The sequence below is a fragment of the Phyllobates terribilis genome, unplaced genomic scaffold (assembly GCF_046119375.1).
Source record: "Phyllobates terribilis strain yellow unplaced genomic scaffold, ASM4611937v1 Scaffold_4__5_contigs__length_816908805, whole genome shotgun sequence".
Lineage (NCBI taxonomy): Eukaryota > Metazoa > Chordata > Amphibia > Anura > Dendrobatidae > Phyllobates > Phyllobates terribilis.
The window spans coordinates 219,643,373-219,657,364 of NW_027362764.1; the positions used below are offsets into that span (position 1 = coordinate 219,643,373).

The following is a 13,992-nucleotide window of genomic DNA, read 5'->3' on the forward strand; positions in this document are numbered from 1 at the left end:
TTAGTTGGCATCAATAGAAAGCATTAAATGAAAATATTAGGCCTTGTGTAAAGTCATTAAAATTATGTACAATTAATTTATTCTATTCCTCACTTCTGTATTAGGTTATCTGCTTGATCTAAATATAAATCTAAAGAATTTGCAAAAATGTGAAAGGTGTTAAGTTATGAGTCTGTCACAGCTCAGGCAACTTCTCACATTCCCACATTAACGAACACAGAGCAAATCTTCACATTTAGGTCTGTTAGTGGAGCTGCATGTAATATACATTAACATACAACATGACAATACAGGAATAGAATATAATTATGCAAACAATTTTTATTTAAAAGTTTACAACATAAGGACATTGTGCTTTGCAGATAGTTAAAATGATGGGCTTATGAAACTACATGAGATAAAAGGACTAAAATATAACACTTTCTGAAATGTTTAAAATTAGTCAAAATAAAAAAATCCTCTCTAATTAAGTAATGAAAGCTCTGGCCCTTTAAGATAGGGAGATTGAAGTCAGGCTGAAACTCTGGTTCTTCACCGTCTCTGTTACACACACGCTACTAGGTTGAGATAGAGGCAAGACAGGTTACATCAATTCTTTGGAATCCTGGGGGAACCATTACTCAGGGCGACCATAGACCATGGACTGCAGCTTCTCTCAGGCACACAGGGGTATTGACCCTCAGGCACAGACACATAGGTTGTTTCACTTGCTGACCAGACACACTTGACAAGAGTTCTGATAAATGGTAGAACAGTAGCATTTAATAAGAAACCGCACAGCCAGAGCAAGTTAAATCTTATGATCTTATGAGCAACAGGCTCCAGTGACAAACAGTACAGTTTCCTTAGCAGCACAGCAATTCACAGTCTTCCATTAGTAAAGGACAGCACAGTTCTAATGCAAAGGCACATTAATGAACACAGCATTCTTTACAGCACAGTGAGATGGAGGAGGGGGGGGGGGGGTTTGCTTAGGGAGATGATCCCTGTGACACCATTTCTTACAGTCCTTATCTTTCTCCTTGACAATACTCTGCACTTGAATCCTATTCACTAGCAGAACACACACACCACCTTTCTCTTCAGTTCCAGCCAGACAGTAAACAACTTCCCCACAATCCCACTGGGGCTCTGCTAAAACCCTTCCTGTCTTCTGTGACTGTTAACCCATCTAGTTGCTGGATGCTTCTGGAGCACAACACTTCCTGTCTCATGTGCTTGTGTTATTTCTAATAGTTGCTGAATGCTTTTAAAGCAACAGGACTACTTGTGACTGTCACACTGTGCAACAGCACTACTTCTGCATGTCACATCTCACTATCTTAACAGCTGTGTAAGGCTTCCTGCCTCTGAGATGGGATATACCACTGTGAGTAGCAAATAAACACAGAGAGATCCGTGCTGCTGTTTTACTTCATACTAGATGTAGTGGTATATTAAGTAATGCATGATAGAAACATAGTAGGATAGTAACGTATGTTGAATAGAGTCCTACATCCATCAAGTTCAACCTTTCTCTCCCCATTGTACTCCCTACACTATTGATTGATTCTTGTATATTATGGAACAGCAGGAGAAGGAGGCTAGTAGAAATGCCAGAAGTAGTACCTGTCACAACTGATAAGTCCAGTAGAAGCAGCCAATATCCTCTTTTTGCAGAATAAAGGGGACTAGTCCTGTTCTGCATTGAAAGGTGAGTGTGGCAGATGATGTAAAGTCTATTGATACCTGATGGAACACATGCATAATGAGCAGGCTTCATGTGCGTGTCCCATTCTTATGTGGAAATGAGGGGAGAAGGACTAACTCTTTAAAATTTTTCAACCAGCCATATCTTCTCTTTGCAGATTAACCCTTTAGAAGCAAATTTGTCCTATTTATACAAATTTACCCTTTACAATCAGCTGTGTCCTCCTTTTATAGAGTAACCATTTAGAAGCAGCAGCACACTCTTTTACTTGGTCTGCATAGTACATAGAGACATCTTATTACATGACTGATGTATAACAATATTGCGTGTGAAGCAAAGTTCAGGCTCCTGGCGGTGAAAGTGAGGGAAAAATGTTGCCTGATTTGCATTGCGCTGATTCGTTGCAAATTGGGATGCACTGGTGAAGTAATTTACCATGTTTGCTAGCTTTTGATGAAAATATGAGAGAAAGGCAAATAAATTATCCTATTACATACTATGCAACCACAAAATAATAGCAAAGCAGGTGAAATAGTCTGTTCACTCTGAATCCTGACCAAATCAGAGTATAGGAACCATTTATCATTGAGATGATGTATAGAATTGCAGTTGTTATTTCTCAAAGAAGTGAATCTCACCAGATCACTCATGTGGAGGAAAACCTGTATCCTGCGTGAGGAAAATCATGTGATTCTCTAATGACACATATTTAAGAAAAATCTTAGAATTTCAGATTCTTATAATGCTTTTTACTGTGCTTTTCTCAGAAGAAATATATCCTCTAAATTCCTTTGGACTGCTCAGTATCTGGCAATATCAGAGAGTTCAATGCATTGTGCTTGGGGCAAGTTATAGTGAAATTAGATTTGGGCAGGGACTGATAAGGGATGACAATCTCTGCAGTCCAAGGGTATATATTGGAGTTGTATGGACAACAGAAAGAAAAAAAATAGTTAATTTGCCAATTACAAGAACCAGAGCAGCATCGAGAAGCAGTGCTTAAATGAAATCTGTCAGTAGGATTAACCCTCTTAAGCCATCTACATGGGGATACATGTCATAGGAAGCTGAATAATATGATACATTGATTTCTACGATCTGCTATCTTATTCCATAGAAATCCACGTTTTTCATATATATGTAAATGAGATGTTCAGGGCTATGGGACGGACACCAATCTGCATGAGAATCTGCCTCCAGAGATTATTTTACATGACAGGGAGTGACCATAGTGATATGTGATGGCCGCTCTCTGCTCCCCTGATCTCACTGCAGAGCTGGGTGTGATTATACCTGACACATCTGCAGGTTCCTCTCAGCTTCAGCTGCCATCTCATAGGCAGCTATTACTGCAATACAGTAGAGCTGTGAAAGCTGCTGCAAATGTGTTTGTTATGAGACAAAGTTCAGTTCTGCTGCTCTGTGTCTGTTACTTGTCTCACACTGGTAACGCCACCTTTTATTTAAAATAATCTCTGGAGGCAGATTATCATGCAAATCAGTGTCCGGCCCATAGTCCTGAACAGCTCATTTACATATAAGAAAAATGTGGATTTCTTTGGAATAAGACATCGAATCACAAATATCAAGGCACCACCTAATTCAGCTTCCTATGTTCTACATGCCCATATTGACAGCTTACAAGGATTTATTCTACTAACAGAATCCCCTTAACCATGACAGGGTGAGAAACAGTTCCGTTTTTTTGCCTCTTTGAACTTTTGGAGCGATAGTATTAGAAAGAGGACAACCCCTTTAAAGGGAACCTGTCACCAATTTTGTCGCTTATAAACCAGGCCCATCACCTTTAAGATGATAAGAATGAGGATCCTGAAACCCCTTTATATCCTTAGATGTGCCCCTGACACTTTTTCTGAGGTATGCAGGGGCACGTCTAAGGTTGCAGGATTCTCATTCTTATGATCTTAAATCTGATGGCATGGTTTATAAGAGTTGCCTTTCCACAGGTTCCCTTTAAAGGGGAAGTATAGTTACTTTTTGTATATTGTAGGTCTTCATATAGAATAGGGTGTCAAGCAAACCAGAATGGATAAATAAAGGACTTGTCTGCTCTCTAAATATGTCTGTTTTAGTAAATGCATGAAAGAACTGCTCTTGAGAATCTTTTCTTATAACTCTACATTGTGCCATTCAACTTTTATTTCTCTTAGCACTGTTAGCACTGAATAGACAGTCTCAGAATGTGTAAAGACACACCCTCAGCTGGTAACACCCAGTTGTCAATGAATTCCTAAATTTCTTGGACTCTTAAAGGAAAAGTACAAGCAGAGCTCTAAGAAACGATGTTCCAGGATCGTTGTATTATGGTGAATACAATTATTTATTAAACTAGACCTGTCAGGAGAGTTGACAAGTTCTTTTTTAAGCAAATTCAATCTATTTTAAACATTTCCCAGCATTGACAGTAACATCAATCAGCTAATTTCCTCCAATCACTTCCATATGTCATTCTATCTTATAAAAATAAAACGACTGAAAGCTGCTGGTTATTGAATGATGTATATAATTAACTGCAGTAATTGATGCTAATACATCGAAAACAGCTTGAAAAGGAAGATAAACCCTGTACGGATTGACTCTACAATTCGCAAAATGATCTTGAGGAAATGGTCTAGTTAAGATGAGCCATGCCTCGTTTCTATCCAATTTCCTTTTGCCCAGTTCTGTAAGGTGTAAGTAATTTTATTTAACAATGGCAGGTTCCTATATTTCACATGGCTGCTTTAGTTCTGAAGCCGACACACATAAAAAAAAATCTTTACTCCAGATTCCCAGCTGCGTTGGCTTTTCATTTTGGATGAAATCTACTACAAGGCTCTGGGAATCCCACTTTTTCCACACAATAATAAGGTTTCCTTTTATTCTTGCAGAGTATGCAGAAACCATGACAGATAACAGAATATTTCCTCAAAGACCCATCACTCCTGGACATGTACTGCGTGTTTGATACTTGACAAAAGAGAGGGCTGAGAAGCAAGTGATGAGAATTTTCATTAAATTCTAGCGAGTTACAATAATGCTTCAGGATGAGAAATGTGTGTGTGTGTTTTTAATGATATTCTGTCAATTAAACAGATTGTGGAAGCTCTTGGTGACAAAATGATGAGCAATCTAGATTTCCAGTGCGGACCATTTTTGTTTCGAAGAATGAGGAAGATACAATAAAGCACAAGACAAAAGACATGAAAATATTTCTGTAAGGAGGTTGATTAAATGTGACAGGTATCTTCACTGCAAAAAGAATGATAATGTAGGGACATAGGGAAGATACAAATCATTCCAAGTGAAATCTTTACTGAGAGAAATGGGAATCATTTGTAACATTCTTCAAAGTAAACGCCGCTTTCACTGCTTAACCATGGATTAGCTATTTTATAAAATATTGATTGGCCCATAGGCAGCGGATTATTTGAATAATTTACAACTTGTCTGAATAGTATAGCATTCTAAAGCATTGTATTCCAGAAGCGACGATTAAAAAATGAATACAGTTTTACTGAATTCATTTTCCGGTTTGTTTAGATTTATCACTTTGCTGGACTTTAATTGAATGCAATCACTGAATAGCATTTTTTTACCTAAATAAACCCAAACTGCTGTTAAAGAGCTCTAAATTCCCTGCATAGCCATATACAGTGGTTTGCGAAAGTATTCACCCCCTTGGCATTTTTCGTGTTTTGCTACCTCACAAGCTGAAATTTCAGGTTTTTTGAGGGTTTGCATCAGTTCATGTAAAGAACATGCCTACAACTGTGAACATTTGGTTTTCTTTTTATTGTGAAGCAAACAATAAATAGGACAAAATAACTCAAAACGTCAGTGCGCATAACTATTCACCCCCCTAAAGTCAGTGCTTTGTAGATCATCCTTTTGCAGCAATTAGATGCTCTATGAGCTTTTAACATCTTGTCACTGGAATTTTTGCCCATTCTTCAATGCAAAACTGCTCCAGCTCCTTCAAGTTAGATGGTTTCTTCTGGTGAACAACAATCTTCAAGTCTGGCTACAGATTCTCAATTGTATTATTGTCTGGGCTTTGATGGCTGCCACCATCATGTTTCACTGTGGGGATGGTGTTCTTAGGGTAATAAGTTGTGTTAGTTTGCTGATAGACCTAGTGTTTACCTTAGTGGCCAAAAAGTTACATTTTGGTCTAATCTGACCACAGCACCTTCCTTTATACATTTGGGGAGTCTCCCACGTGTCTTTTGGCAAACTCAAAACGATCCTTACAATTTTTGTGTGAAAGTACGGCTTATTGTGGTTGTATGGAGAGATACTCCAGACTCTGCTTGGGAACTCTGCAGCTCCTTCAGGGTTAATTGTGGTCTCTGTTCTGCCTCTCTGATTAATGCTCTCCTTGCCCAGGCTGAGAGTTTTGGTTGGGCGCCCTCTCTTGGCAGGTTTGTTGTGATACCATGTTCTTTCCATTTGATGATAATGGATTTGATGGCGCTCTGGGGGATCATCAGAGATTGGGATATTTTTTCTATAACATAACCCTGACTTGTACTGCTCAAAAACTTTGTCCCTGACTTGTTTGGAGATCTCCTTGGTCTTCATGGTGTTGTTTGGTTAGTGGTGCCTCTTGCTTAATGGTGTTGCAGTCTCTGTGGCCTTTCAGAAAAGGTATGTATATACTGACAGACCATGTGACACTTAGATTGCACATAGGTGGACTTCCTTTCTCTAAGCATGTCACTTATGAAGATAATTGCTTGCATCAGAAATTTTTAGGGGCTTCATAGGAAAAGGGGTGAATACATATGCAATTTTTAATTATTTGATCCCATAAATTTAATTCACTTCACCAGCTTAGACTATTTAATGCTGATGCATAACACGCAAATCGGATTACAAAACTATTTTAACACAGGTTGTAATGTAACAAAATAGGTAAAACGCCAAAGGGGTGAACACTTTTACAAGCCACTGTAGATTAATAATAATTTCTGGCCATCTCCAGCCACTATTTGGGTAATCTTATCGCAAATGATTAAAACATTTATATGTCAGTTCTAAAAGTGTTCAATGAGCCTCATAGCTTCCCCCTGTGGAGGCCGCAAGTATCAAAAATGTTATGTAATTGGGTTGTCCACTACTTGGACAATCCTTTCTCAATCACTATGTTTTCCCGCCAGTAAAATAATAATACCTATAATCACCTCTGGTGCGATGTCGGCACTGGCTCTCCATAACAATGTCACACGGTCCCTGCGGCCAGTCAGCGCTGGCTTCACTCTCCTCTCTTATGGACATAATTGACATCTGGAGAAAGTGAGAGCTACAGCAGCTTTCTCACATTCTCCAGATGTCTTGACTTTTCAGAAGGAGGGGAAAGTGAAGCGGCTGCTGATTGACCGCAGAGATATGCCACGAAAGCCCCAGGAGAACCACTGCTGACACCGCCAGAATAGTGCCCACACCAGAAGTGAGTAAAAGTGTTATTACTTTACTGGAGGGAAATATAATAATTTAAAAGTTTTCTGGTGCAAAACTTTTGGCAAATCACGGTGAAAAACTTTACTTTAAACCCTTCACGCAAATTGACATACATGTGTGTCATTCTTGTACTTGTGTATGGAGGAGGCTAAGGAGCTAAGCTCTCTCCACACACAGCAGATGCCAGCTATATTACACAGCCAACATTTATGTCTAACAGCAGCAGCTAAAGCTGAGCTCTGACATATGTTGTTTACCATTTAGATGCTGCTGGGTCACCATGGGAGTTGGGGGCATGCTGAAAGCCCCATCACTGCCATCTTGGTACTCCTGTGAAGCTCAGTCACACCCTGAACATCATTGGAGACAGATGGTGATACTAAGGTATTACATTAATTAGTATAAGTGAGCAGACTATCACAGGTTCAAAAAATATTTAAAAACTTTAAACATTTATAAAAACTCAAATTATACTTTTTTTTCCCAATAAAAATAAAGTCAGTAGAAAAAGAAAAAAACATATTTGGTATCACTGCATCCATAAAAGTCTAGTCTATCAAAATATAGAATTAAATAACCTGGTAGATGCCATAAGAGAGAGAAAAAAATGAAAACAAAAGAATTACGTTTTTTCCAGGCACTACATTTCCCTAAAAAAATACCAGAAAAAGCAATCAAAACGTTGTATGTGCCTCAAATTGATATCAATAAAACCGGCAGCTCTCCTCATACTGCTCCACAGATGGAAAAACAGAAATGTTACGGGTTTGCCGCATTTCACACAGTCACAATTTCCCTATACTCTCTGTGCGGGGATGTGACTGTATGTATGTAATTTACATATTTGTGGTCAATGTGCCAGTTTAAGATATTCCAACCTGATTTTTTAGAGGCCAGCTTTCACTTTTAACTCTCGTTCAACTCTATTAATTCTTAAGTTTCACCTAGTTTTGATTAAATTATAATGGAAAGCAAACATTTTCAAGGATGTGTTCTGTACGCTTACCTCAAACCACTGCCCATGTGACTGCATTTTCAGGATAACACAAGGATCTGGCTTGGAGAGGGCATCTCTGTCTAATATGCCTTTGCAAGAAACTCTCAATTCCACCTTGGTGAGACATGGACTGTTGAAGATCCCAAGGGTATTGGCTGCGGATTCGTATATGTTGCTCATTTTTTTAATAGTATACCTAAATAAAGAAAATGTAGGTTATTCTTAGAATCACTGCTTTATGTTACATGGTTACATAGTAAATGCTGTTGAAAAATGACAATTGTCCAAGTTCAACCTAAGGATGGGAAAGGGAAAGTGCACAACCACAATGCATGACCAGTCCACCTCAAAAGAGCTAATCTTTCCCTCATGATCCCAATTGTCGATCTCCTGGAGTAACCGTTCAGAAAAGAACTTTACACATTTACAAAAGCATTGATATTACATTTGTAATATGCATAAGTCTACCGATATTCTATTACAGTCAAATGCAGAAAAACAGCTGTCTGGTCCCGTAATCTGTGTTTACGCCCAGTGACCAATAAAACAGCATTGTATTAAAAGGATTGGGTACTTCAAATCAATCAAATCTATAGTCATTTTCACGGAAATTGTCATGTTTACATGTACGGCGTCCCTTCTCGAGGGAATTTGCGAACAACATCAGAGAAAACAAGATCTGAACAAGCAGTCAATCAAAAAGCAATCATCTGTTTATGGGAAATAGATGATCTTCGACAACATTTCTAAATAGCACCTGAAGAAAGTAACTGGATGAAGGAAATGCAGAAAAAGAAGAGTTATGAATAAAGGCTTTTAGGATAAACTGTGGTTTATAAATGTTAGAACTGTGCATTGTATTAAAAAATGATTTCCCTTTGGTGGCAGCTTCATTTTTTTTTACTTCCCATATAACTTAAAGGGGCATCTCAGTCAATCAATATCTGTCCCTATGCAGTGGCCACAGGAGATCGCAAACATGGATGCTCCATGCTATTTGCGTAAGTGTCATCCACATCTGTAGAAGCTAAGGAAACAAGGTTGCTCAGCCGCGCTCAGCTATTTCCATAGTCCCAACCATCTATGACTGCGGGATAGACATATTTCCATTTCAGTAATAAATGCCTAAGATGGAACCTCCCCCCCTTTAAAGATTTATACCCATGGCACAACCAACCCTTTGTACAAAATCAGTATGGCAATACATGAAGCCTATACAGTTCCTTTAGTACAGAGTCATATAACTTAACAGGGGTGGACACAGACAGAAGAGGCCCCTCTGCAACACCAATATATGGCTCTCTGCAGTCCAATATTTCATCATAATGCAAAATTCCAAAAGCTTTGGAGGTGGAAATGAGCCCCCTTACCTCTTGGGCTCTAGGTTGCATCAATGCTATGTCCGCCCCTGCAATCTAAGTACTCTGTCGTAAAGGCTCCTACAAACTCTTTGTGTCTCTCCTAGACGCAACCACTCTATCCATGCGGAGTATGAAGTAGCATACCCCACTTTTTTCATATCTGTAATATGGCTGTGTGCATGTGTCTTAGTCTACAATCAGAAAATATACGTATTACGATACAGCAGTTTGGCAAAATTAATGTTTGTATTTACCCAGATAAAAGTCTATTCGGTATTGCTTCCCATAAAGATATAGCCAAGCTGGCACAAACATACAGTCATGGCCAAAAGTTTTGAGAATGACACCAAAATTATATTTTCACATGATCTTCTGGCCTCTGGTTTTTATTAGTGTTTGTCTGATGTTTATATCACATACAGAAATATAATTGCAATCATATTATGAGTACCAATAGGTTATATTGACAGTTAGAATGAGTTAATGCAGCAAGTCAATATTTGCAGTGTTGCCCCTTCTTCTTCAAGACCTCTGTAATTCTCCCTGGCATGCTCTCAATCAACTTTTGGACCAAATCCTGACTAATAGCAGTCCATTCTTGCATAATCAATGCTTGCATTTTGCCAGAATTTGTTGGTTTTTGTTTGTCCACCCGTCTCTTGATGATTGACCACAAGTTCTCAATGGGATTAAGATCTGGGGAGTTTCCAGGCCATGGACCCAAAATCTCTATGTTTTGTTCCATGAGCCATTTAGTTATCACCTTTGCTTTATGGCAAGGTGCTCCATCATGCTGGAAAAGGCATTGTTGGGCGCCAAACTGCTCTTGGACGGTTGGGAGAAGTTGCTCTTGGAGGACATTCTGGTACCATTCTTTATTCATGGCTGTGTTTCTAGGCAAGACTGTGAGTGAGCCGATTCCCTTGGCTGAGAAGCAACCCCACACATGAATGGTTTCAGGATGCTTTACAGTTGGCATGAGACAAGACTGGTGGTAGCGCTCACCTCTTCTTCTCCGAATAAGCTGTTTTCCAGATGTCCCAAACAATCGAAAAGGGGATTCATCACAGAAAATGACTTTGCCCCAGTCCTCAGCAGTCCACTCCCTGTACCTTTTGCAGAATATCAGTCGGTCCCTGATGTTTTTTCTGGAGAGAAGTGGCTTCTTTGCTGCCCTCCTTGAAACCAGCCCTTGCTCAAAGAGTCTCCGCCTCACAGTGCGTGCAGAAGCACTCACACCAGCCTGCTGCCATTCCTGAGCAAGCTCGGCACTGCTGGTAGTCCGATCCCGCAGCTGAAACAGTTTTAAGATACGGTCCTGGCGCTTTCTGGTCTTTCTTGGGCGCCCTGGAGCCTTTTTGACAACAATGGAAGCTCTCTCCTTGAAGTTCTTGATGATGTGATAGATTGTTGACTGAGGTGCAATCTTTGTAGCAGCGATACCCTTCCCTGTTAGGCCATTTTTGTGCAGTGCAATGATGGCTGCACGTGTTTCTTTAGAGATAACCATGGTTAACTGAAGAGAAACAATGATACCAAGAACCAGCCTCCTTTTAAAGTGTCCAGTGATGTAATTCTTACTTAATCATGACTAATTGATCGCCAGCCCTGTCCTCATCAACACCCACACCTGTGTTAATGGATCAATCACTAAAACGATGTTAGCTGCTCCTTTTAAGCCAGGACTGCAATGATGTTGAAATGTGTTTTGGGGGTTAAAGTTCATTTTCTGGGCAAATATTGACTTTGCAAGTACAATAATTGCTGTTAAGCTGATCACTCTTTGACATTCAGGAGTATATGCAAATTGCCATTACAAAAAATGAAGCAGTAAACTTTGGAAAAATTACTATTTGTCTCATTCTCAATACTTTTGGCCATGACTGTAGACATTGGTAATGGTCCCTGGTAAAAAGGTATGCAAATTAGCTCTCCTCAAACTGTCTGTCAAGAGTCTGTCACATAGGTATTATTAATTGCCTAAAAAAGTCTGAAAAATTACTCACTTGCCACCAGTGACAGTTTTCTGGACCTTGATATGCCAATTGGAAATCTGTCCGAGTGTGTTGGTCTAAAGGGAAATAGCTCTGTGTCTACGGAGCAGCAATTTCTGCTGCCACTAAGTTAATTATCTCCCTGATCGGTACTGTTCTCATCATTACAGACACAAGTCAGGCTGGTGTAACTCCAGAGACTGATTGGATCCATTGAAAACATGGGCATAAGAAGCAGGGACTTTTTTCCAAATTAGAATATTTAAGACATAAGTTAACTAACAGTGAGACAGAAAGACACATTTAAAAAGAGGCATGGAATTAATTTCATGGAATAGGTGTGTAGTACAATTTTTTTTTAATAAACTGGCTAAGGTATCAGGATTAGTGTTGAGCGATACCTTCCAATATCAGGAAATATCGGATCGGATTGGATCGGGCCGATACCCAAAAAGTATCGGATATCGCCGATTCCGATACCGGAAACCAATGCAAGTCAATGGGACACAAATATCGGAATGAAAATAAACCCTTTCTTTCCCTGTAGGTTAATTCTACATGAAGGAAAACAGCTAACAATAATGTAGAATGTATTGGGGGAGGTGGTTGCCCAAATCGATGGGAACAGTGCTCACAGTGAAATATGAAAAGCCGGCAATTCAGCAGCGGCATACACCGGTACCCGACAATTTATAACAGAAAGAATAGAGCTTCACACATAGATTGGATAGATAGAAACATGTCAGTCACATAAATATGAAGTACAGTGACAGTGTTGCTTACTTTACTTGTCATTTAGTGTAAAGGATTTATTTAAAAAAATATTAGTGTTTTCATGCACCATCTCTTTAAAAAAGCCGGCCGGCAATTCAGCATCTGTACCCGACAATTTAGAATAGAAAGAATAGAGAATCACACATAGATTAGATAGATAGAAACATGTCAGTCACATATATAAGAAGTACAGTGATAGTGTTGATTACTGTACTTGTCATTTAGTGTTAAAATAAAGGATTTATTAAAAAAAAAATTGGCGTGGGATCCCCCATAATTTTAGTCTCTAGTGGAGGTTAAGCCGACGGCTGGGGCAGATGTTTGAAGCCTGGGAAGGGGGTAATACCCACGGAGCTTCCCAGACTACTAATATCAGCCCCCAGCTGAATATCTAGCCTTTACTAGCTATTAAAATGGGGGACCCCCCAAAAAATGACATGGGGTCCCCCCTATTTTAATAGCTAGCAAAGGCTAGGCAGACAGCCGGGGGCTGATATTAATAGCCCAGGAAGGGTGCCATGAATATTGGCCCCCTCCCAGGCTAGAAACACCAGCCGTCAGCCGCCCCAGAAATGGCGCATCCATAGGATGTGCCAATTCTGGCACTTAGCCTCGCTCTTCCACGCTGCCCTGGTGCGGTGGCAGGGGGTAATAGTGGTGGGGTTCATGTCAGCGCCAGCTGCCATGAAGCCCAGGTTAGTAATGATGGGCGTCTATAAGACACCCCCATTACTAACCTACAAAGTGTTAAAAAGAAAAACACACACTAGACCCAGAAAAAAATAATTTATTTGAAATAAAACACACCATTTTATTTAATTCTTAGTTTACTAAAAAAAATAGTTACCTGTCCACGTTCCTCCGCTGATCTCCCATGCACAGCTGTCACATCTGGAGATGGTGACAGCTGTGCATGGCTGCTGTAAGCTCACGCTGCCGGGAACACGTCCGCTCCAGGCAGCGGGAGCCACTAACTGAGGTCACCGGAGTGCATTCAGGCAGCGCAGCTCCGGAGACCTCCTTTACGGCACTGCTGTACCGTGGGAATTTCTCACGATACAGCAGGGCCGTAAAGGAGCTAACCGGAGCAGCGCTGCCTGAACTCCGGCGAACCCGCTTATGCAGTGATGGGGCTGCTTTACGGCCCCATCATTCTAGCGGCGGCAGCGGTTCAGAGCGGTCACATTCTATGTGGCTGCTCTAAACTGGAGATCTTCGTGGGACACTCGTGGACTACTACGGAGGGGTAAGGATAAGGTTGTGGTTTATTATTTTATATTTTATTACAGGAGATCGATGGCTTTGGGGAATTAGGTGTCTAGGTGAGTATAGGTGTAGTTTTTTATTTTTTACTTTATTTTAGGTGGCGATCGGCGGGGACAGGTAATGTATGAACTAATTTATTGTAGGTAACCACTGGCCACCAATGACATGTATTTAAAATTTATTGGGGACACAGTAGGGCAATTTAAATAGCAGGATCAGGCTGATGGGAACTACTGCTCCCATCGAGCTGATCCTGCTGGCACGAGGGGACGGGGGACAGACATAGGCCGATAGAAGTAGTAGTGTCACATCGGCCTATGTCTGCCTGCACGCACACATCGCGCACACATTGCACAGACACCCGCACACACCAATCATGACGGGGCTGATGGTCAGGGAGGTGAGGCTGACCTGTGCGGCCGTGGGAAAGTTCATGTGAGTTCATGC

At 40.3% G+C, this 13,992-nt stretch overlaps 1 protein-coding gene across 2 annotated transcripts in view; it reads right to left on the reverse strand.

Moving 5' to 3' along the window:
- The window catches only part of CPNE4 (copine 4), a 915,330-nt gene that overhangs the window by 696,777 nt on the left and 204,561 nt on the right, over positions 1–13,992 (reverse strand). The window contains exon 1 of one of the 2 annotated variants that reach the window (XM_073678089.1): positions 8,160–8,342. In XM_073678089.1, coding sequence (XP_073534190.1) covers positions 8,160–8,330 — 171 coding nt within the window. In that variant the 5' untranslated portion in view covers positions 8,331–8,342. Of the gene's footprint in view, positions 1–8,159; positions 8,347–13,992 lie in introns of those variants that run through there. The other variant, XM_073678088.1, reaches the window with a different exon arrangement.